The following is a 27,317-nucleotide window of genomic DNA, read 5'->3' as shown; positions in this document are numbered from 1 at the left end:
ATACAAATCGTTCGGAAATGTTGGCGCGCGTTTCGTTCTCTCTCTCTTTGTGTATCGTAAGCGTTCATCACATGTGGAACTGAAATCGCAGCCAAAAAAAATACCGACACACCGAATGCAACGCATCTAACATGTAAAACATGTACAACATCTGCACACCGTGTGTGGATAGCGTACGCAACGACGATACGGCGCAACAATGAAAGAGAGAACGAATACGAAGCGGATTGGATTTGTGGAGAGTAACCAACAGCAAAAATCGGTCGGTGTGAGTTACGGCCGTTTGTTTTGTTCCGTTCTTCTTTAGTACGTCTGTTGACTTCGAATTGAGTGGTACACATCAACCATGCGGTTCGGTTAAACGAAATAAACACACAATTTTTACCTACTTGACTGAATATACTGTGAAAGGTAGCGCGTATTTTAACAACAACCAACTAAATCCAGCTACAACATCGACAACACGTCGGTTAACCATACAAAACTCAAGTGGGTTTTGTATTTGAGTTTTGTTTTTTTGTTTCATCAGAGAAAAAAATCATCATCGTTCATCAATAGCATCGATCGAATGTGATTTTTTTTTTAAAAACATCATCAATATTCGATCACATTTATTGTGATTCGAACAAAACTATTTAAAAGCAGTGTGTCTGTGCTTAATGTGGTAAAGCAACAAATTTAAATTTTCACAAATATATAAAATAAAAACGTGTGTGTATATGTGACACCGTAGATCCAATGGTAACAAATCAAGTTTAAAGCTGAGTCAACGGGAAACCAAATGAACCGCTAAATCGAAAGAGCAAACGTAAAATAAAAGAAATATGAGTGTTTAAACAGAAATTTGTTTAAATATGATTTAAAAAAAGCAAGCAAAATTGAAAACAAAGTGTATAATATTTTGTATGTCAAAATTGAGTAAAATTGTATTGAATCAAAGAAAATTGTATTCAAAAATTGAACCGTTTATCGGCGATTGCAAAATCTAATATAAATCGCACAAAACGCTCATGCTCATCGAAGAATAAAACGAAGAAATATTGTGTAAACAATAGAAAACGATTGAATGTGTATTTTTGTGTGGATGACGTGCACGCGAACGAATGAAATACAGAGAAATACCGAAAAGTATCTTATAATCTAACTATTTAACCAAGTGGAAATAATTTTTTGTTGTGCGAACAGCAAACAAACTAAACAAAGCCAATTTTTAACGGCATATACTGATACATCCAATTTTTATTCCTCCAACTACAATCATTTCCACGAGGAAATCAAATTGATACATCAATTACACAATAACTGCGCAAAACTCTATTCTTTCGTGCGGAAAAAAAATATAGTGTATGATTCACAAAATTCCATAAATCGCGTTAAAAACAAGAAAAAGCACACACACAGCAAGAGAAAAAGGTGACGGAATTAAATTGTGATACGCGCAAATAACTGTCGTCTTCTCCAACGTCGACTGTTTCTCTTATTTCAATAAACAACACAAACAGTGACACACTTAAGATTGCCCAAGAGACGAGCAAAGCGTACAGATTCATCTTGAGACACACACACACAGAAAAAAAACGTGTAAATTAAGAAGAAAAAATCGTCAACATATCGTGCTTGCTCATAAATCAAACAATTTGCTTGTGTATCGTAAAACTGATAATCAAGTCTTTTGTGCATACGATTTGAAAGTGAGTGTTTGCAAATGAAATGCATTTTTTTCACTCGACAATGATCTGACAAGAGTGTATGCGAGAGTGACAAAAAAAAGAAACAAACACAGCCGCCGTTCGCTATAGCTATTTCTCTTCAACACCCAATACAATCGAAACGCAAAAGTGAGAGAGAGCGAACCGATTTTACGACGGGAAACGACGCTTTATGAATTAGTTTTATTGTACGATTGCAATTCGCAGTGAATCAGATTTTGTGTTTGATGTTTATACATTTGAAATTTTTGTGTTAGTTTTTCCATTTGTATGAGTTCTTATTGTTTCATTTTTTCGAAATATAAATATTTTGTGATTGTGCAAAGAAATTAAATTCATCATCCGGTAAATAAAAAGCTGTGAATCAAATCTATCAACAACAAGTGAGCACACAAAAAATATATATATCCAAAAACAGAATGATCAATACCCAGAATTGATTTGTAATAAAAACGGAAGTTAAATGGACTATATTATCGCAATTTTGTAATCATTGACAAATAAATAAACTCACAAAATCTATTGAAAATTGTCAAACAGATTGACATTATGTGCATGAAGAGTATTTAAAAAAAAAGCAAATTAAAAAATACACACACGCTTCACTGTGTTTACCGAAAAAGTAAGCGTAGGCGCTATAAATACGCTGGATTAAGAAGAAAATTGATTTTTTACAAAGTGAAAATCAATTAATTAACATTTCACACATTCAGTCAATTTTAAATCAATAAACAGACTAATGAAACAATCGTATAACCGCATGTATCGACAGACATTTCTTTAAATTAAAAAAAAAACTTAAACCAACACACATTCGAATAAAAAAAAATCCACCGAAACAACAACGAGACAAACAACCCATAAATTCGTCATTATGGATATACGAATCGATAGCAAAATGGATTACACAACATATTTTTGGCTAATTTTTGTATCAGGTAAGTGCAATTTCGCAATAGTTTCGCTATTTTTATTTCGCTCACTTTGTTCTGTTTTTAAACAGCAATTCATTGTGATATTTGTCGAACTAATTTTCCTTTCTTTCGTCAATTTATTTATGTTTTGTTTTTTCCCTCGTTTTTTTTTTCGTCAATGAATTGGCCTTTTGTCTTTCTATTTTTCTGCCAAAGAAAGAAAAGACACTTTGTTATTTTCTCTGTAAATTTCAAACAACACCTTTGAACTTCTTTGTAAGAAAAAGAGGCTTTTGTTCGAACAATTTTGTTAAAAAGAAGAAATAATGTCTATACAACAATTTCCAGCCGTGAATAAATAAATAGGTGTTCCCATTGGGAGCATGTGTTATTCGCATTCGATGTAAGAGATACACCTTGGATTTGATCTGTGTGCCTGTGTACCTTTGTCTATGTGTCGAAAAGACTTGCTTTTGATCAATTTTAATAGACTAAAAATGTAATTAAATGTTGATTTTATACATAAAACCATTGAACATTCAATAGCAACAGCACAAAGTTAATGAAATACTGTATTGAATAATGAGCTGGCTTCAAAAGACGAACACACACACATACGTACACATCAATTGAAATTATTATATGCTTTGACAAAATCGACATCGGCTCCGCAACACGGGCTTTGTGAGTGCGTAATTCAATTGAATTGAGAAGGTTAAATAAGCAACGTCATCGAATACAGCATCAATCTAAATACAAAACACCACCGAAACACACACGCACACACTCATCATTCGATTCATTTTCAATTTGTCATTGCATTTTGAAATGAGCAAACTGTTTGGATATTCATTCTATTCTTTGTCTTTTTCAATTCGCTCTCTTTCGCTTTGTCGCTGGTTGAATTTGCGAAAAATATTTGCATGCATTTACTAATGACATTCGATAATTGTGTTTGTTGATCGAATTGATTGGATTTTCCACTATTGAAGAGTATAAATAAAATGGCATTTTATCGCTATTGCTCGCTATTGCAGTTGAAAAGTATTTGATTTGGAAATTATCACAGTGACAGGTAAAATTGCAACATCATTCGTTATCTCAATGCACGTAAACCATTTTGCAATGCATTTTGGACCGTCATCACTTTGATTCATTGCAAATTTTCGCCATAAAATTTCAATAAATAATTCATTGGACAATTTCAGTTTTTTTATCTACCTTTCTTTTTCTCTGTGTATGTGTGTGTGCGCTTATTTTAGCGGATAAAATTTATCATTTGAACTGTCAATTACACTTTTTCGGAGCGAAAAAAAAGAAGAAGTGAACGAATGAACGTAATATTGAGTCGTTCGTTTTAAAATTGAATGTGTTTTGATGATGGGATTTGTTGTGAGATATTCAATGGAGAAAAAAAAAAGAAGCAGAAAGATATAAAATGAGAACGATTCGATGTGAAAATTGCAGCAGTTGAACCACCAACACAAATCTCTCGATGTTTTAATGCGTTACAAAACAACCAGCGAATTGATAGAGAATAAAAACCTCGAAGCAACAACGATGATGATGAAGAAGAAATTTTGTGTGCAAAAGAACTTCAGTGCAGATAACACACACAGAGTGAGAGAGCAGAAGCATTCACAAATGGCAAAATTGTATCTCGCATTCTTTTTGCATCCATAAATTATTTATAAATAAACATTGAATTGAATATACTGATCATACTGTGGCACTTCGTCGAGTGTATTCATGTTGAGAATCAATGGCGTGTTCTCCTTATCCATCGATGTTAGAGTGAGAAAGAGTAGTAGCATTAAAATATATGCTGTCCTTGCGTTTTTCCACATGAATTGCTTGATTCAGATGAGATTCAATCGACGTTTACTCGCCCAAGCGCACACACACACACACACACATAACATATATAAACTCATATAAACACGATTCACATGCTGACAAAGAACAAATCTTCAGCTGTGTTTCGAATGCAAGAGTAAGCAAGAGCGCTCAAACCAAACGACAGACACACACATACACACACTCACAAATAGAATTTTAGAGAGTGTGAGAATGAGAACGAAAGAGTATGGGTATTTGTACTTATTTCACACATGCAGTTCGAGCCGAATACGCTTTGTATGCATAGATCGTATATTTTGTGTACGCCGTACACAATTTATTTATTTATTTTTGTAGTTGGTTCGTTCATTTTTTGTTTCTGTGTTCACTCTGCTTCGGTGTTGTGTGTATTCTTCCTTTTCTCGGTGGCTCTTTATTGCATTCTGTGTTGCTTTATTCTCTTTCGCACGTATATTCGTGTGATGCGCTGAGCTGCTGCTTCTGCTATTGATGCCGTTGATCGGGCATCGAAATGTTGAAGAAAGAGAGAAACAGAAACAGATAGAGAGAGGCACAGAGCTCAGGCATGCAATGTTTGTACGAACGAACACTGAGCAAATGATGAGATGCGAATGGCATTAAGATGATGTCGATGCCATTGCTGATGTATCGAATATTTAAGTGCACGTGAAGAGGCCAAACTCAAATGCATAGTTGCATTGTGCGTCTTTGTCTGAACGCTCGTTTTGTTTGCTCATGTATGTGTTGCGTTATTTTCTTTTGGAATTCACACCTGCCGTCAAACACATTCACATTTATAAATATATGAAAGGCGAACAGTACCAAAATAGAGGTAGCAAAAAAATATACAGCAACAACAAAAGCAATCGCAGCACCACTGAGTCAAAGATACCGAATTGGGTGTAGAGAGACAAAACGAGATGAAAAAAAATTGTTGTATTCCCTTCGCTGAGTGTTCGAAAATGTGATTTGATGTGTTTTGAGGCAAGGCACAACAAGAATTTTGAACAGTGAGTAACAATAACGAGCAGTGAACAGCAACATTGCTAATGTGCATCGCATAACACATACACAAACATGCAGTCCGTATACGAAGGAATCGGGAGATAGAGAGAGAGAGCGACACAATTTTCAAGCCCGAGATGTGAATTTCAAAAGCATCTCTCTCTTTCTCTGTCATTCTCTATGTTTTGATGCATGGCATGGTGGTGCGGGTATGCTGCCGGAATGATATGTTATAGATTTTTGTTGTGCCATTGCCTTCAACCAAAACCAAATGTCTGCAATGATGGTTTCTAATATGTGCATACGTGCATTTTGCCTAGATTCGGTTGGTTCGCTGTGTGCTTAGTGTGAAAATAACAGGGCCTCAACGCTAAATGATTTTCGTATGCATGTCGAGTGAATTGTCGAGCTGCTGATGTATCGATGGCTTTCTATCACTGCATGGCTATGTTTGGCAAACACAAAGCCTCTCTTCTACCACGAAATTTCTTCATTTTTCGTTTACACTCTGTGTGTATCGGTTTACATTAAGGCTATGCCAAAGAGGCTCTAATATGTTATTTAATGATGTATATCCCAATGAATAGGCATTGCTAGATTACTGCATCCACATTTTTAACGACCTTTCCCAACGATATGTCCCTCTGATATTTTGCGTGTCACCCGTTTCTTCTTCACTTTTCTAGTACATTTTGTCTTTAAATCATGCTCTCATGTCACAACAACAAAACCGATAATGGCCACACACACCACATACGAATTGAATGGTATTCAAATGACGATGTCGTGCTCGCGCGAGAGACATAAGCACACCACTTTCGGAAAAAAATGTTGACTCTTCACATTTGCATCTGATTCGTTGCCATTTTTGTAAGTGTGCGTTCGTTATGTTCGCTCTCTGCATGTGCAAACGTAATGGTTGGTGTTGACTGATTACGCTGTGAATGCGATATGTTTTCGGAATACGAAATTTTTTCAGATCCATCTTGAGCGAATGAGAAAAAGAAAAAGAGACGGAAACTGTCGTACCGTCAAACTCATCGAAATCGACATGGTAAATGTCGAAATAAACCAATTTCTAACTGAAAATTGTGTGTGTGTACTTTATATTTGATTTTCGTAGGTTATTATATCGTCTGTGGGTTAAATGGATTTCTCGCTCGTTCGCTTTCAGTGTTGTGAAAAAAAAATTGTGCCACAAAATCCCATGCACTCATTTTCCACTGAGACATTTAATCTTATAAACGTTTTTAGTTGCGGCAGTCACAGACACTCGACAGTACTCACAAGAAGTCTATGTCTCGCTTGTAATTTTTTTTTATTACCATCAATATTTCATATGTGACGGCGACAATTGAATTAACTCAAGTGTTAATGCCTATCATCTCATACGGAGTTGATACAATTGGCGGCTGGAGAAAGAGCAATTTATGCGGTTTGTAAATGAAATTGCAAACCATTTTGATTATGACTTATGGTTAAAATCAATAAATTGCTTTCAATTACAGAGATAGAGAGAAATTGCATGTACAAGTACACTGATGTCTTGGCATTCGTCAAACAATTTCCATTTCTTTGAAATACAGACATATATTCATTTATTATTCGTTCGTAATAATCGTTCATTGTGAAGCACAATTGACGACTTTTAATTTATTCAACCGACAAAATTGAATGTATATATCTTCAGCAATGTATATAAACCCCTTCTCACTGAACAGTGTCTCGAATGCATTTCGATTTCAATTATGATAATGTACATGTAAAGGAACCGAGCATTGAATATTTAGTGGTCACCCGTTTTCTTTTATTTTCACTTTTTAATGCTCGGGTCGATGATGATGATGATGGTAGAATGTGTGTATGCGAGTACACTTCTCATTTTGATTCAATTGTCTGACGAGAGAATTAACGATGAAACGCCAGCAGAATACAGATTTTGGACATTGACATTTTTTTTTTTTCAAATAAAAAATCAATTTCTCGGTAGTATTGCTTCATTCATTCATTCTTTTTCGCTGTATGTTCTTGAATCATTTTTCATTCTAGTCAAATTCACCGTTTGGCCAGTAAATTGACGTCGCTCAATTGATATTTTATGGAGTTTCATCAAAACTTCGGATATTGTCGCATAAAATTCATTTTTTTTCTCTTTCTCTTTTTATTTTGACGTTCGGCTCTCGCGCCGATTCCCATCAAAGTGACATTCGATTTTTTTTTTCTTTGTTTTTGAATTCACTTCACGATTCACTCTATGTAATTCAGCTATGATCTTTAGATTCTTTTGCCCGTTAAAAATGCGAATGGCATTCATTGTATGTATGTATGTTTATATGCGTCGTTTTATAAAAGTCAGCCGATGAAAGTCGATGGTTGGTATTTCTACCGCCACTCGCGAGCATACACAATTACATTTGCCATTGGCTTTAAAGTCTATGTATGTCTGCGTATGTTATTTCTTCTGCTTAAGAATGCTTCGTGTTAATGGTTAGTCTCTAGTGCCAGACCATGAATTTTCAATGAAGTTATAATGCGTTTGAATTATGAAAAGTTCTTATCGTGGCCCGATGTCATTCTTTCCATCTCGCTTGCTGACTACGCATACCAAGTGCTTGCTTCTTCATCTTGCGTCTTTTTAATGAAAAAGTTTTTGACATTATTCCCTCTCTCTCTTTGTTTTTTTTTCCTCGCTCTAAAAATGTACTGCTGTTGGTAGGTGTTGCCGCTACTGTTGTTGACGTTTAGTCTATTGTTCTACACGATCATGCGCTCGAAATTGTTGTTGTTACTCGTTTTTTTTTAATTTCATTTGCTTCGCATCTATCTTCGTTCGTTTGTTTGACAAGAATTTCGAGTGTGATGTTGAATAAATGACGGCATATTGTTGATTTTATCGGCGTTTTCTTCGGTGTTATCATCGATTAGAAGCGTGTCTTAGATTTATTAGCGAAGTTTTCTTCTACGCAAAACATACACACACAATTGCATTGACATACATATGTAACATAAAATAGAACGACAAGCATGGCTTTTGCAGAAAATGCCAACGAAAATCTAAGCATGTTAGAATCAAATCCCATACAAAATGCGAAAATCCTTGTTTGTTGCCTGTATCTTTCTCGGTTTGTGAGCACAGCGTAAATATTGCAGTCGCCAGCAGTAAAACGGCAACAACAACAATAACAGCTTCAAGAAAACTCTAGAAATTATAAAGACAATACAGAATTTATCAAATGCAAATTATCAAACGAAGCAAATAACAAATGCCATAGAATGTAATCTGGTGTTGCACTTGGTACAACTGAATCTGGATTTGCAGCATTACACCATGCTTGCACATGAATTTTCTCCGACATTCGGTCGACGGTAAAAGGAAAAAAAACGGCGATGCTATTTTGTTCTGCTATTGCTGTCGTTTTTATAGCGCCTGGAACTGGTTTTAAAGTGCACAAAGCGACTTTTCAGGCGGAATTCAAACAACAGAGAAAGTTGCAAAAAGGCGAATGATATTTTTGTCTTTTTCATCCACCTTGAATGCTTGTCGAAATATTTCAAAAAATAAGACATTTTTCCTATTTTCAACGGAAAAGTGGATATTTTCAGTTTTGAATGAACATCTTAACTCTTACAACACTATTTTTGATGCACTTCAAAATATATATGATGAAATCTGAGCAATTTTTTTTTGCGAGCTACCCAGTTGCCTAATTGGAAAATGCTATATTTCAATATAAGAAATTGCACAAAACATCTTCTGTAGATTTTCACATCCAACGGCAACTGTCATTGCACTGACAATACGGAATAAAGAAATAACGACTCAACAAAACTAAAACAAAAGACTACTTCAAGAGAAAAACAAAGCGAAGAAATGAGTGGAAAGAGTTTCTATAACTGTATTCTTCAGCGCTATTGTGATTATTATCATTTGTGTAACGGCAATGCGATACCATCATTCAAAGAATATAATGTATTAAATTGAAGAGTGAGTGCGACGATTTGACAGAATCAACGAAAATCAACACAAAATATATGTACTCAAAACCCCAACCCCGACAAAAATAAATAATAATGGAAAATCAATGATTTCCGAAAATGTCTCATTGTTTGTCATCAATGCTTTTCATATTTTTTTTTATTTCTTCTTAAGTCGAAATGAAATGTCGAAATCCATTATCTGTTTGCCTCTCTCTTTCTGTGCGTACTTTAAATGTAGAAGATTTTCTGCTTGATGTTTTCGCAGAGAGCCCCCATTAAGAGAACAGCAAAGACTTAAGCGCTCGTTTGTTCGCGCGCTCATTTCACATTGCAATCATTTCACATGCATTTGCAAAAAGCACACTATTTATGTTTATGGAGTAAAGTTTACATTGACAAAGATTTAATGAAAAGCCATAGAAATTAAATGCCGTGATTTGCAGTTGGATATAGTTGTACAGCACACACACATACTCTTGCATACACATAAACACAGGAAGCGCTGAAGAGCACAGGAGAAAAACACCAAATAACCCGGTCTCGGTGTACAATAATACACTCAAAACAGCTAGAGATATGCATGTAACTGGATAGTAATTTTGCTTTGAGAATAACTTTCCATTTAAAACATTTTCATTTTCGTGCTTACTGTGCCTCTGAGTGAGTTTCGATGCTTTTGTTTGTCTTGTTCATCGTTAGCGCAGCACCATTGTATTTTGTTTTGTGCAAAAATTCCACTCTCTTCATACTTTCGTTCCTTATATTTTCCCTTCAATTTTTAATTTCATTATTTTAGTTAAACGAATTGAACGAGTTGAATGGTTGTCGCTAGTTTTTTTTCTGGTTCTCCTCTGCTGTGTTTTGTTTTGACTTGAATAGTTCCTTTGGTGATAGTTCTATTTGTTTTAGGTTAAATGAAACAAAAGTGAGCGAGCGAACGTGTGCGCGCGAGGACGGAAACTGAAAAATCATCGCCGGAAAAAAGACACATTTACACGTATTACTGTTTCTTTTTTTTCCATTGTATTATTGTCGATGTATGCAAAAGCGAATATGACATAAGCTACTCTAACTAAACAAATTTTGAACCACATTAAACGGTAAAAGGTTCTTTTCACTCCCACTCTTCATCTAAGCCATTTGATACACAAAAACAAAACATCCACATGCATGTCATATCTGATGTAATTTTCCAGCAATGTAACCAATTTGAAATGTCTGTGCATTTTCCATTCGAAAATATTGTGACATGCTTTTACAAACGAGAGATAATACAATTTTAAAAACAACAATATATGACAAACAAACAATTTAACGATATGAATTTATCAAATGCCATTTGCTACAATGATCCGATTAGATGCACAACGTAAAAATGTCACCAATTCTGTTGGCATTTATTGAGTCCGTATGCGTCAAAAACGTTCCAAATTCAATTCGTGTGGAAATATGATTTTTGAACAGATTCCGTTTTCTATTTTTCTTTTACCATTTTCCGTTCTCCTGCCACCGAAAGAACACCAATATATTGACGAATCAAATGCTATATATTTATGAGTAATGGCAGCAAAGAGTGAAGCCATGTAAGGGATTTATTACGTGTGCAGTTGACGAGTTACGCAACATTTAGCACAAACGAAGCCATGCATAAGCAAAGCAATCACAGAAAACACTTGAAAATATTTCTAGTGTTTTCAAAATGCATCTCGTGAGTCGTCATCGTTACTGCTTTCTTTTGCAACCGTTTATTTTGAGACATTTGAAATTGAATGGTGCGGCCGCTCAAAAATGGTTGAAACTGAATGAAAACGTAAAATGAAATCCATATCAATAGTTCATTCGCTCTCATGCTTCGGTCGATATGATTTATTACAAAAATATTGAGTCAAAATATTTTACTCTTTTATCGTCGTTATTGAACGTCGTACATATGATAGAAGATCATATTTTAAATGCATGTAACTTGCACATTCCATTAGACATTTGAATCTTATTAAAATGCAGGAACGGAACTCCTTTTACCATCACCGAATCACAGAAAAAAAAAAAAAGAAATGAAAACGATATATTCCATATTTAGCATCAAACGAACATTGAAACGTACTCAATGGTTGAATTTCTTTATTTCTCTCTGAAGCATATCGACAATTAATTTTTATATTCGTTTCCATTTACTTGAGAAAGAAAGAAAAAACTTTTTTCAAACATCAGTTCATATTGATGCTTCATTAAAAATATTCGTTCATTCGTTCGTTTGTTTGGAAACCATTTTATGTTCAACTGTTCACTTCCTTTTTCATCTTGATGTAATGAGTGAAAAGCATCGGATGAAGAAGAAAAAACACCCACATACACACATACATACGAATGTGAATAAATAAACAAAGCATGCCAACATATGTAGCAATGCGTTCGTTGCTCATATTCAATGTAATTTTCCAATTCTTTTTTTCTCTTTTCAAAACATGCATATGCTTAATGTGTCTTAAAACAAAATCAGAAGAGAAAAAATATGCCTCATATGATGAGGGAAAAAACCCGAGAAAAAAAAACCCCGAGAATAAAGTGAAAAAAACACAAACACAAAGAACAGCAACGCGCATTCGGATGTGAAGACTGGGCCAAGTGTTTCAGTTGCTGCTCATCATGACATATGTGTGTGCGGTATGCAGGCAAATAGAATATCAGAGTAGCACACACAGGGACTAATACATACAATATATATATTATTTTGCCCATATTCCACATAATAACACAAAGAACGACGCGAATGTGATCTGACAACACGCAAAATAAGTATCTATCATATGAGATTGCTTTTTCCTTCATAATTTTTTGTTACATTTGTCGTTTGTGAGGCTGTGCGTTTGTGAGAGAGCAAAAGAATGAGCTGTACCATTTAGCAACACAATCACAATGCACACGGCCACAGTGATACAGAGATAGAGAGATGAAGAGGTACCGAACAAGAGAAATGAGGAATGAAAGTTAGCTAGCAAGTGAAAGACATGCAGTAATAAATTTTATTACACTTTTGTTAACAGTTTGTACGTTTCTCGGTTCGGTATGTAATACGGTTGTTGCTGTTTTGTTATTGTGTGTTGATTTTGATCTTTATTTTCGCCTTTGCTCTTCGCCTTTGACACCAGCGTCAAGGAGAGTGGCGGGGTGGCGAGCGCGCGTTCATTTTTGCACAATGGATTTTATGTTGTTGGATGCCGTTGCCGTCGTTTACATTCACTGTGGAAAATTGACTACACACCGGAGCAACAATCACATACAACATCGCACTAGTGTAATAAGACACAGGAAAATGCCATGCAAACCAAAAAGTAAACTAAACAAAGCACTCATACATCATGAAGATTGAAATTTGTAGGCAGAAGAGGCATAGTATGAAAACATGTTTCAAAATAGAGCAAGAGAAGAGAAAAAATGGAAGAAACACTGAAATCGCTAAAGGTTCTAACGCAAAATTGTTTCCTCGGGATGGTTCTTGTAACTGTGTGCAGTGTACACCATTTGAATTGTTTTCGGTGTACATTTATTTGAAAGTTGATGGTTTTGTGCGGCTCCCGGAAAAATAACGGCCGCATAAAGAGAAAGAGAGAGAGGTAATGTGTTATTGTGTTTACATGAAAAGTAAGTGAATGAAAGAGAAAGAGCCGGAATAAAACGGAAAACAAAATGAAAATGAGTAAAATGTAAGTCAGCGAAATCGCATCTAATTCAAGGAAGTTCAAGCAAAACGGAGAAAAGCATTGGCCACAAAATTGCCAGAACAATGAGAAAAACAAAACGTGAAACAGAACGTAGGCGAAATGGCTGTTTTTACTCAATATCGTACACGTAGCGAGAGCAAAAGCAGCGAAAATAGATCTAATAAACATTCCAAATATTGTATAACCTCGTTACACATGTTCTATGTACACATTTCTCTTTCTTTCTCTCTTCCCTCTAATGCACGAAGTACTTACACAACAGAAAATGTTGTAGCAACACTTAAATTGTACCTCAACATAATCATGCTTAGAATTGTATTCACTTTCTTTCTACCATAAGATACACTGTATGCAATGCGAACCAACATAACCTGCCATCAAGCATTGCAAGAAGTGGCAACGGTGGCCATCGTAAATTCGATGATAGCACAAACACTAAAACATATAATAATTTTTTTTTGTTTCTTCATTCAAAGAGCCCGCTATTTCGTGTGCGCTGTGCTATTGTTTAAGGGTTGAAATCTTGTTTTTGTACTGAAGACATAAAAATAGCGACGTGCCACAACGGATATCGCTAGTCGAGAATTATAAAAACACACACACACACTACTTCATATATACACTTTTGCTAACGTTTATTTTCGTTATTGTTAATATTGAGCTTATTTCGAATGAATCGTGCTTCTATTGCCAATGCTGTGAAAAGCGAAAGCGAAACTTTGTACATGTGTGTGTGCGCGAAGTATGTCTATTTTGGGGAGAGAGTAGTTCAATTGGATGCGTGCACTCTATACATTTTTGATTTATTTCTTTGCATCCTTTTTATTTTCTACGTTATTCACCCTTCTAATCGAAATACACAGCCAACGAATGATGAAAATAAAAAAACGTACACAAAAATGAAGAATTGCCAAACGTTTCGTGAATAAATACGACGAACATGTGTATAAATGCTAACAATAAAACACCTTTTCTTTTTCACATTTCATGATATGCGAGCAAATTCTGTAGCAACAGTCGTTGTAGTTATAGTAAAACGACTCTCTCACTCTGTCGTTCACGACAAATCACAAACATAAATGAGAAGCATACATCAAAAATGCAAACCATGTTGTATACTTCTATCGCGAAATGGAGCACGTCAATGTCGTCAGAAAAGGAACGTTGACGCGAAAATTGTTTGATGTATTACCATAAAATCCACCATATACACATTGCGTTTGTAAGTAACGACGAAGACGAAAAAATAAAACCAAATATCATCCAAATAAACATTTCTAACTGAAGTAAGTTGTAGCTGTACACATTGTCGCATAAAGGGGAAAGTGGAAAGGATCACGTCGTACATCAAGCGCGTTATAAAAAAAAAACATCCAAAATGCCTCTGATTTCCGAAAACAAAGCCATTTAAATTTTTTTCTTCACACCCCACACATATGATGCACGATACCAATTGAAGTTGAATAGAATAAAAACTGACTCGCACTCATAAAATCGCGCGATTGGCATATTTCAAAAAAAAAAAAAAGGAAAAACATCTCACTCGTCAAATGGGTTCTCGCGTATAGTCCAGCACTTCAATTGTGTTGTAACCACAAAAAATGGAAGAAAAAAAAGCCGAACACCAAATATAGGCATTCGAATATTTTATAGTGTAGAACGGAAATTTCTTTTTGAATGAAAGCACACAAGCATTTATTGAACGATGGGAATTCAGGCTTGAAAACGCAATTCTCTCAGCCCATTCAATTCCGTTCAATTGCTATGCGATTTTTCCCTCCACAGAGACTCAACGTGCTATTCAATGGACAGAAAGTAAATAAAACAGGGCGCTTGAAAGAAATAACAACACAACAACAAAAAACTACTACCGATTTTTCGAACAGAAAATAAAACCGATACTTAATTGCTCAAACTAAATGCTTGATAAATAACACAATAATTGTCCGTTTATATGTTTGAAGTGTGCGCGGCTGCTGCGTTCGGTTGCCCACAAATCGAATACCAAACATATAGAAAATAAACTGAATCTTTTGAATTTTCTGAATCGAACGAATGTGCTCATCGCCCTCCAAAACAATTGACTCAAACTCCAGCAACACAGCCCGTTCGTTCTGCTACAATTTCAAAAAGACGACGACGATACCGACGATGGCTGATGTTTCTATTATGCTGCTTGTATTTTCAATCGTATACAAACAATATGTCCAAGGGATTTCCTTCCAAAACGTTTATTGTATAATAATGACCTTTGTGTGTTGTTTTATCAATCCACCACAGAAAATATTTCGATACTTCACTCTCTCTGTCTCTGCACACCACCATGCTTGCCATACTTTGGCCCTGTTTTATGTTCGACATTGCATTACTCGAAATCACATCATCATTCCAACTTTTGCCGCCATCGACGACGGCAACAACAACAGCGACAGCACAAAAAAAAACAATGTGCTCTACATTTTGCCATTTGCTCCGAGACAATTGGCGAATGATACAAATTGCGGACGATGACGACATGTTTAAATTCTATTGGGTACCACAATTCTGACACAAGTGATATGAATAGAAAACGACACTTTATACACAGTGACTAGAAAAATCTATCGTCTTTTGATGAAATGCGCCATTGTTCGGTTCCTCTCGCACGTTCTTGTACGCTTACAATTTCATGGTTTTGGTTTTGTTGTTTGTTTGCTAAAAAGCGGATGGCCCAAGATAAAGTAATTTAAAATGCCGGAAACTGAATCGTTCAAAATGATATGAAAATTCAAAACATTGAAATGTGATGATTAAAAACGGTTTTTATTCAAAGTTTTTGCAATTTCCAATATCAATGATATAATCTTATCGGGAATTGTGCTGCTCGTTGCGATGATATTTGTTATGTGATAAAGACGAGCGCGCAAAAAATGAGACGCAGAATGATTTTTCACTTGTCTGCTCAACAACTTGTGCGCTTTCAAAATGTATTTTATCAAACGGAGAAATTAAATTTGTTTTCTTTTCATTTGGCAGTTTATGTTTCATATGCAAATGCGCTTTCAAATGGAAAGTGTATGGCAAGCGGTAACTGTCTTTCTCAAACTTTTATTCCGGTATGTTGTTTGTGGTCGTTTTCAATCATTCTCATATTTTAAACTTTTTCTACCGCCTCGCACAATCATTTTCAAGTTTCATCTATCTTCCAGCGCAGCATTTTTTTTTTTGTGTGAAAAAGTTGTAAGTTCGATAAATCTTTTTTAAGCTTGTGATTTTGGCTGATGTTTTTTTTTGTTGTTGTTTTTCTACCACATCGAACGAAAGAAATGAGCGATAGAGAGAAGAAAAATTTCTTTCGCAACTCTTTAACTCTTTCAATGCAATCATTTGCAATACTATTTAATCACAGTTTATCGTAAAATGTTTATCATTTTGTTGACGTTGCGTTCATCTTGATCGTCGTTCGACAGCAAAGAGGTATAAACATGTATGCAAAAATCAGTGTATCCCTCCTTTTCCCATATAACTTACTGTTGTTTTTTGTTGAGGTTCTGAGGAGAGAAAAACTTTTTGCATATTATTCTTGTATTACATCGACATTTTGTTTGTATACATATGTATAATGGGGATTTATAGCTTGCCTTGTTCCACCGAGTGTTTTTCCCTAATGTTACACTTTTCTTTCTTGATTTTTTTTTTATTATCTCTTTGCGGTGGTACACACACCGATAAGACGGATCGTCCTTTTTTTTCTTTTGCTTTCTGCTCCACAGCACTAACTTTTTAAATCGGTGAAAAACTTTTACGTTATTTTTGGTGCTGAGATTTTTCCCTTTTCACAATCGATAGATGATTCCAAAGGAAGAATGTCGAATGAACACATCTCATGCAAACATCTAACGAAACAAAGTTTAATCTTGCACCCTGCACAAAAACATATACCCATACACACATAAAAACAGCAAAACAGCAACTAACAAAAAGAGTACATCAAATTTTACCTGATATTCAAATAGGTAACAATTTAATGTATATATTACTGTATAAGCAAAACTCCTTTATACATACACCCATACCTTTCGATCAATGTGTAAAACATTTTAATCTTTTCAACATCATCCTTCGATTTCATTTAAAAGTTTTCAACTTTTCAAACAGGAATTCTTGCCTCATTCATTTTACAGCGATAATGTTCAAGGCTTTAACTCACCTGCACACAACGAGAAGCACATACAATAAGCTAAATGCTGCAAAAGTGCATTCAGCAGCCACCAGCGACAACAAAGTTGAAGGCTGAAAGACAAAGGAGGCGAACGATGAGAAAATGAGAAAAAAGTGAAAGAGAGAGAGATTTATATACCTTACGATAATTAACTTCGAACTGAAATAATTGACTGAGTATAAAATAACACCAGAGGATTATTAATAATCGATTCAATGTATGCGTGAAGGCATCGCATTTCATGTTCATGCACACTTCACTTCAATGCAGCATTGATTCGTATTATTTTAATTTCTCGATGTGATTAATACAGGAAAATGTTATTAAATTGCCCGTATATGTATATAATAAAATCTCATTTTCATGAGGTAATTTTGATTCCCCATATCTCTCTATTCATCATCAAAGTTAATTTTATACATCGACCCTCTTCAAAGGGGCGTGAACGAATAAAAAAAAAAAAAGAAAAAAAGTAATGCGTTAAAAAAATCAGTTCAATTTTATAATTTTTTTTTCTCTGCCATTTCCATTTCTCGGCATTCTTTTGTAGCTCTTGATCTTCCTTTCTTCATATTGATATCGATACGCTTCGCTTTATAAACACATCCATATTTGCTTGATCTTTGATGCCACTTGAACGAAATGAATGAAAGAGAAGTAAAAGACATTAAGTCCGTTTAATATGCATCAAAGCACTCACTCTACATATTTGCTTACAAAATGGATATTTACTTGAATCGAACTTTGTTGCACGGTATACTCTTGATACATTGAATGAAGCAACTGATATCTTTGCTTCGAGTGTGAAACAGTAATGTGTATCATTTCCGATAACCCAACACATTCCATTTATGCAAATGATTTTATTGAACAGTTCTTTTTATATCAAATGTACGGTATTTTCCAAGTAGTTTTCTATTGAAACATATTTTATAACCTATATAAAATGGTCCGATATACAATTGACCACTAACAACTTGGATTTGTAGAAGATGAAAAAATCATGTATGTGAAATGCAGGAAACTGTTCATCGAAGTCATAAAGATGCGATTTTAGTTTTTAAACTTAATAAAAAATCCTGGTAATAATTCATTTGAATGGATGTTAGAAGTGACTTCAAGGTAAAAGTTTTGTGAAATTAAACCTATAAAGTTTGTACTAATTGGACAGCGATTGCATGCCACAAACAATAGGTAAACGAGGAAGCACAACAAAACTTCTCTATGTTATTGTACAAGTACAGAATTTATTGAGATGGAATCACAGCATAATCGACACAAACACACTCGCATACACAATGTTTGTGAATAGTAAATGCAACAAAATGGACATCGACAAACCTACATAGAACGCTGTGCACATGTGTGGCCAAGGCTCAGGTTCTTTGGCGAAAAGTTGCTCATAATCGAAGTTACCACAAGCAACTTCAAGCTAATTTGATTCAAACAAATATTCAACTTTTGGTTATGTATCTAATCAGTATGTGACTTGTGTACGCGTCTAACTACATATGTGCATCGAAGTTGCTGTTGAAAAAGTTTCATGTGTGTGTGTGAATGTATGCGATGACTTTTGCCCTAAATTCTTATCACACATACATAAAGTGTAAAAAAAAAGATATCATCATTTGTCCAGCGGTTCTTTATTTTTATTTTGCTTCACTTCGAACAAGTGTGAGATGTGCAAACAACAAAACCAAAACCACTTCAGGGTGAATCTAGACAAATTCCAAAGTATAAATCCACCGAGAGTCACCAAAGTCAAATGAATAATGTTATCCAACATATCGCCATAACTAAACAATAAACAGACTCATTCATAATTTTTCCCGTTGTTGTTATTGTCGACATTTACTACTTCTCTGCTACCGTTGATGCCATTGCTGTCGCCGCCGCCACTGGACAACAAAACAGCCATAACTGCATTATGAAAATGGAACATACACACACATACATATATCAACACTCATAAACATATAAATGATCAAACACTTGATATTAAGTCGGAACGTAATCATTCACCATTTTTATCCCTCGTTTATTTCACGAACGTGCAAACCACAGAAATGCAAACACATTGTCCGATGAAATGGATCCAAAATGTGGAGCGACGCGTTTTGAATAGATAAAGAATTATATGAGTGCATTAATATAATGACACATAATATTAAGGGAGAGAGAGAGAGAGCAACAGCAGCATTTGGTGTTGAACGTCGATGATTCGATATGGTCGAAAGAAATAAAAAGTGAAAAAAGCGGAGAAAAAAATAGCAACGTAATATGTAGCCTTAAGATTATTTTGAGTGCTTATATTTAATGGTTGCAAAACAGCGATACACGGCACACTAATGCCGATGGCAGAGGATTTGGCCATTAAACTTGCCACTCTAATTCTATTGTAGCTTTATTGAGGTCGTTATATAATGTGCGATATGCTCAAATACAAACAAAACAAAGACTAAATACGCTTAGACACATACACAGATAAAAAAAAAACTACCACATGATTAATAAGAGCAAATACAGAATGTTGAAAAAAAAAGTGCAGAAAAAAATGTATTTTTTGCTCTTGCATTTTTGTTTAAGCGCCTACATATATATTGGATTGGTCACAAATGGTATATTTTATACATATGAATATGAAAAATCTATAGGAAATCCTTTTTTCATTCAACGCACGCACATTCACTCTACAGTCGTAATTAGAGAGACAGATAGGAAAAAAATCGAGAGTGAGATTTAAGCAAACACATGACTGAGTGCCAGCAAATACAAAAAATGTAGATTAGGAAGATGAAGAAAAAGGATCTCCGGATTTACGTGCAAGCATCGAAACAAAAACGCGGAACAAACATCGAACTCGGCCGACAAACATTTCGCATGCAAACGAACCAAATGGGTACCAACAAGAAGAGACAACAAAAAATTGCGCCAACGCCATTGCCGCACAACCATAACCGGCAACAAATACAAATGCTTCAAGTCAATAGGCCTTGTTAATGGTCTACATAGTTCGATAACAATCAAACTCTTGCGCTTAATTCTCATATATCATTCTATTGTTTCGTCTTTTGATTTATATGCCATACTTTTTACAACTCATTTTTTCTCGTTTCATCCCGTTGTCATTCGTTGTGTTTTACGTGTGTGTTTGTCTGTGCTTTTTTTGTCATTTTCTGTTTCACTCTCTATCTATGCGATATGTATGTGCTCGATACTCATTGGAGAGCACTTTTATTCAAAAAGTCTGTCAATGTTTGTGCTCTTTATGATGCTGATTGCCAGTGTACATTCGATTTGGTTGTGTTTTATTTGTGTTGAACAATATAGACCATTCAACTGAACTAGAGTCGATGATCATTGAAATATTACAACACGTTCACAATTCGATATTCTAGAATATGTATATCTACGCTTCCCATGCTCAATTTTGCTCGTTTCGACGAGTTACAAACACTTTACTGTGATTGGGTATTTGTTTTACATGTTCGGCTATTTTTTTATCTATCGCTCTCTCTGTCTTTCTCGTGTTCTGTTTGACATGCATATCGATTGGTTTCACATCTTCTTGCCTTGAAATGTATTTTTTTTTGTAGTTGATGCTTTAGGCTTGTGTCTACCGTGTTTCAACTGAACAATCCACACAATTTGTGGCTATTTCCCTTCAATGGATTTTGATTGATTCAAATCGCAAATTCGTGCACAAACATTAGTTTCGATGCAACTGTGACAGCAGAGAATCAAACATCAATTATTGATATTGACACTGCACATTTTGTTATTGTGTACGGTGTTCTGCGTTGATGAAGATCAGCATTTTTGGTTTATTCATATCGTTCAATCCGAAAATGAGTTTGAAGTAACGGATGAAATCAATAATGGATGCAGTTTCGCACGACGCGACGTTTTCATAAGGAAATTTTGGTCAATGGTTTTATTTTTTCGAGTCTAGACTCTTTTTGTTGGACAAGCTTATGTAATATATCGCAATCGGTATGAATTGACCACAATGGAAATCACATGCCATAAGTTTCCATCGGTCGCGCATTACATTTATACATAGAAGGTGTATGTATTTGTGTGAAATGCTTTGGATTGAATTTCAGCCATGTAATGTGATTTAAGTAATTTATGGAATTAATATTACCACAATAGGACACTCACACACACACTCACACATACATACATACATAAAGTTACAACAATCCGATTATGGTTTCATTGTATTTTCCATTGCTTTTGCCGCTTGTCAATGAATTGAAAAATAGCATGCATATATAGTCCAGCCTGATTTTACGCGCTACTTTTTATTCGCTCACATTTTGGCCATTTCGAATACATGTGAAACGGAATTATATTTGACACAACTATCAATCACAATTCCAAATATAAATTCAATCGCTACAAACCCATTCTTCACATGATATGGCTTCAATCGAAGCAAAAAAAAAAAAGGTTGCGCTGTCCGTTCGACTGCGCACAAAACCAACAGAATGTCAATTTTGATTTCTGATCGAGAAATGCTTTTTTCCTGTTTCATCATCATGAATATTTTATCGAAGGAAAAATTGCGCGGCGAACACATTTGTATCGTGAATTGTGTAAAAAAACTGAAATTTGGCAAATTAGAAGCGTAAAATATTATCCAGTCATCTGGAAAAGAGCGGTTTTATTGGTTGATTTTTTTGTACTGACAATACAAGAACCACAAGTGAGAACCGATACATGGTACACTCACAACAAAAATACATCACTCACTCAAAAAAAAGCGATGAACAAATTTTCAATATGATCTACCGAGATAGATAGCGCAATAAAAACAATGATGAACAAAAAAAATCACTGCTGAATGCTTAAAATTGTTTCGCACACCAGCTAAAACAATGCATCGGCTCGAACCCCGAACAATGCTGATTCTTCTTGCTCTTTCTCTCTATGTGTGTATTTTTTGTGCAATATTTGGTTTGTGCCGATTGTATGTGTTGTTGGTTCTTTTGCTTCGTTTTTTTTTCTTCGTTACGTTGAGCCAAATTCGAAGCTTTTCGCTTGCGTTATGAAATATTTATTCAAACATCCCAAATGTTCTAATTGGCAAACCTCACCATAATCCTGAATAGGGCGTCCGTATCCACCACCAGTGCCATCACCATCGAAAGAGCTTATTTCGTGCACGAACCATGTACACCATACATCGCAGCTCATTCTGAAAATGCAAATTGGAAAATCTCCACCTCATCAATTCAACATCCGCACACATTCGTATTGCCAGTTTTGTTCTTTCTCTTGCTATGCTCTCTCCTTCTTTATTTGTCCTTTTTTGTATTTTTTTGCTTGCAGATCTTCCGTTTATTTTTCGTTTGCTCGGCAAAAATTTTTGTTCTCTCTCTCTCTCTCCCCCCTCTCTCTCTCTCTCTCTCTTTTGATGTTTATTTTTTTTTTGTTCATCTCGATTTTGGTTACTTCATGTTATACTCACATCCTCTTTTGGCATTTTTATTTACACAATCAGAATGAGAAAAAAAAAGAACAATGAAAAGCAAAGAATCAAATATCCTTTTGCCAACTCATTCAATTTCTACAAAATTCACACACATACCATAAACAGAATGCAGTCGAACGGACGAAAAAGAAGCTCCAACAAACAGTGTGGAAAATAAGAGAAGAAAAGAGCAAAAAAAAATAAAGACTTATTGTTATCGGTGTTGTAATACATATATCTTTACAGTTTAACAAAAAACACAGACACACAGTTGCAATCTATACATTGACGTAATCCATACCGATTACGCATATTATTCACAAATTCACGCCGAAAATCTTCTAACCGTATGAAACATAGAGAACACCTATCAAACATCACCAAATATATCGATAGATATATAACGCAATTCTGTTTGCCATTGTGTTTGTCTATTTGGTTGCGATAATGTAGATTATATGATTTGTGAGTTTGAATTGTGTTTGATATTCGGATTTGTGTTTGAGATGTGAGCTTCACATAAATTCGTTTGCGTCGATGAGAAAAAATATTTGATTTGAATGATTGAACAATTGAACACGAAGAAGATATATCAAAAGAGAACGAGAAAAAATCAGGACAAACCAAGAACCTAGTTAGAAAAGTAAATTGAATGTAAAGTCTGCTACATAAAACGAACCAATGTCAACTGACTGCAAACAGAGGAGAAAAAAGTGACACTTCTTCGCTTGTTTGACTCTTACATCGGCATATATGTATGTATATTTACTCAAGCGAACGGTATCTCATTTTTGGTTCCATTGCTCTCATCATCACATTGAATTTACATCAATATTCTATGTTCTATGCGATAAAACTTCCTCCAACTTTTCAATTAGGAGTTCCAACATCAAAAACGACATCAAGCAATGCCAATTATCCGAAATTAATTCCTCCCGCACCAAATATACGCAAATACATACACTCACTGGAACTTACATCATGCGAACACAAAAAAGGCATCATCGCATCTAATAAAGTAATTTTGAATGACGTAGCATGAGTGTGTCGTTTCTAGTTGACAAGATTGTCGAAAGTTTGATCATATTCTTCTCTGGCGGCTCAATTTAGCTCAAACGAATGAAAAATTCAAGAGTATGCAAAAAAGATGAGTGAAGTAAATCGACAGTCATTGAATTCATTTTGAGCTAAAGTGAGAGAGAATGTTAGCGCTTTACAAATGATAAGTTTCACATATGCTAGAAAGTGTATAATGTTTTTTTTTTTGGAATACGATTACAAGCAATTTGCCGTAGTCTGGTCGGACCATTTGAATATACGCAATTTCTATTTTATTGCACTTTATTATAAACTCATTTGAATTTGCAGAACTTAATTACCATGATTTTGCTTGTCGCTCTAAGATGGGAGCCACTCTCGCTGGGTTCCCAGATGGAGCATAAATTAGACATGAATAGAGAGAGGATAGAAAAGAAGAGAAAAAAACAGAATCGGATCGAAAATTAAAGAACACATTATAATTGTGTATTGTGAGAGAGCTGACTCATTGTTCATTATACATAGATATTCGTTTTTTTTAATATTATTCATATCGTTTTCAGAGCTAACAAAAAAATTGTTGGTTCAAAATGATGACGAAGAATGTAATTCAGACACATTACGTGGTTAATAAACCCAGATCAGTTGGTTGTATTTCTCTTTCTTTAGTTGCTTTATCTTGCTCATTGTTACTAATAATTATAATGGCAGCCAGTTGAAAAATATGTTGGTTTGAAGTCTCAAACAGGCGGCAAAAAGCACGACAACACAAACACAATCGACGCACAAACACTAATCATAAATGAAGCGACAGACCGCAAAAGAAGCATGAAAAGCGATAGCAAAAAACTCGAGAGAGAGAGAGAGAGAGAGAAGACAAAAACTCAAAGTAATTCTAAAACAATGGAAAGCACACGGTTACGTCTGAAGGCGATGAAAGCGCTTAAAAGGGGTTTTTACTTTAATCGAAACGGCCAATGTAATAAAACGTCTCCCAGTTCAACACTTATTAGCTTTCTTGTACTGCTTGCGCTGTGCGTCCGCACCAAATATATATATGTGTGTGTGTACGCGAGAGTATTTTCTGTTGGTGTTGTCTATATGTGATTAAAATCTGAAGAGTGTTTTGTTCATCGCCGGCGGGAATGTTCGCTTTTCTAATGGCATTCGAAACGATTCAACTCGCTTGCGCTTCGACTATTCTATTATTGGTTTCGCACGCATATGCAATAAAAAACCCCGAAAAAATAGAAGATAATTCCCTTTCTCCCCATCTCGCTCATTCATCGTATGAAAACGACAACACGATTAAGTTTTCCACTTACAAGAACGCTCACTCTCGAAACAATAGAGGTGAAATGCGGTGCGAAAACTACACACACACACACACACACACACAACTTGGCAGTATCTTTTGTTTTTCTGTTTTTTATTTGTATCATTTTTCGGCTGTGATCACATTCTCGTATATTTTGAGAGCAGAATGCCATTTCAAACATTGTTCATTTGGCAACGTACCAGCAAGATGTTGAGTGTTGATTTCGTCGTTCAAGAAGTGCGTGTATCATTTTATATTGTTTTATTTAGCAATTGTATTTATGTTATGTGAGATCTTTTTCGCTTTTTCACTTGCTCTCTCGTTTCATCCACCACCCAGATGGTGTATGTTACTGTACAATTATTATATTCCCATTTGCATATCATTTATTCAGTGCAACGCAATTTTCTCTAGATCTTCAGATTTGTTTCATTTGTGCACACCATTTAGGTGGTAAAATACACCAATTAAAACAAAAACATTTTTGGATTTTCTTTTTCTTTTACATCGCGTATGATTCATTCAATGATTTCATTTTGTGATTTCTGTCACTTTATTACATTCTATTCTTTTGTGAAATTCTTTAATGATTCGCAAAATTGAGTTAATGTTCTTGCTCGTAGAAACCGCCTACAGCCACATTTTTTGACTACCGAATAGCAACACTTATTTTGTTTTTGTTTTCTCTGTCTTATTCTGCCCACTTCAAGATTACCGAGAAATTTTAACACACAAATCTGGTAAACTCACTCTGAATACTTTACATTCGGCGAATTCAAACAAGAAAAAAAAAAGAATCGCAAAATTCAACTTATTCGCAACATTAATCATAATTAAAAATATTTTTTGGATGATTGCTACTGCACAATGTTTAATAATCATATTTTTGGAACGAAGATAAAGCGAAAATCGATTTAAATATTTAAAAAAAAAATCCGAGCAAGTAAAATTTGAATTGACTAGCAAATATTTGCAGTGATTTAAGCCAAACGCGGGATTGTTAATTTTCAACGATACTTTTGGTTGTGTGGGTGAATAATGAAAATCACTTCAATTTTCCCAACATATTAAGCAATATAGAAAATTCATGTACTGATGCTGCTGCTGGTGATTGCCTTTGCTTCTATTTAACAATAGTTACCATGACATCCGATCATATAACATATATTACCTTAATTCCAGCAATAAAAAAAGTAAAAAAAAACAAAATCCTCGATGCTGCCATTACATCGACGCAACAATGTTTGTTTTAATGAAATTGATGTACAGAAAACAAACAAGAAAAACTCATTATAATATCAAATTTCCTTACCGTCAATGCGCTTTGAGGTACAAAAAAAACATCAGTGGGGAAACCATATGAATTATCTGTGGTAACGATTTTTTAAAACGCACATCAAAAGCAAACAACTCACATTTTTCATATGATTTTCTATGCTTTTTTGCAATCATTATACGCTAAACTTCTTAATAGAGTCAAACATTTTTGGTTTTAAAAATGACGACAACGAACGACGCTGAGTTTCATGTTCCAGGTTGTCTTGTTCATTTTTCTCGAAAAGTTTTGAGAAGTAAAAACACACGCAAACACACACACACACCAACGAAGAGCCATACATAGTTTTCGTTGGTATAAAGACAGCCAATTTTATTATTATTGTCTGGAGCATCGAAGCTCTACATATGCTCGTTACCAACAAAACCAATTGATGCGTGAAAGAAATTTTAACGTAAGCACAGCATAGAGAACAGCAAAAAAAAATATGCAGAGAAAAAATAGCGACCGAAGTAAGTGAAATGTAATTAGAACGCAGAGCAAAAAGTTTTCACTACAAAAGTGTGTGTGTGTGTATACGAGAAATGGAATGAGAAAATGCTGCTGCAAAAGATGTTCCTTGAATAAAATGGCTTTCTAAATGCTTTGCCGAAAAGTGCTGCATCTCAAATATATGCAAATGGAATCGAAAGTCGTTGCTTTGCTGTTCGTTGCATAAAATTCATCGACAAGATCCTTCCACATTCAATGATGTGATACCGTTTTACCGCTTTATCATGAATCGTTGTTCAAAATTCGCTAAAGAAAATATGCACGG

General features: G+C 34.9%; 1 protein-coding gene across 2 annotated transcripts in view; it reads left to right on the top strand.

Annotated features, from left to right (window-relative positions):
• The first annotated feature begins 320 nt into the window (after window positions 1-320).
• Window positions 321-27,317, top strand: part of LOC116340561 (Down syndrome cell adhesion molecule homolog) — a 187,765-nt gene continuing 160,768 nt past the window's right edge. For both annotated transcript variants that reach the window (XM_031767114.1, XM_031767116.1), the window contains exon 1: window positions 321-2,647. In XM_031767114.1, the coding sequence (XP_031622974.1) occupies window positions 2,584-2,647 (64 nt within the window). In that variant the 5' untranslated portion in view covers window positions 321-2,583. The remainder of the gene's footprint in view (window positions 2,648-27,317) is intronic.

The sequence above is a fragment of the Contarinia nasturtii genome, unplaced genomic scaffold (assembly GCF_009176525.2).
Source record: "Contarinia nasturtii isolate CC-2019 unplaced genomic scaffold, AAFC_CNas_1.1 Cnas_scaffold_695, whole genome shotgun sequence".
NCBI classification, from domain to species: Eukaryota; Metazoa; Arthropoda; class Insecta; order Diptera; family Cecidomyiidae; genus Contarinia; species Contarinia nasturtii.
Note: the sequence above shows the minus strand (reverse complement) of the source record. Positions and strands in the feature narration are given on the sequence as shown.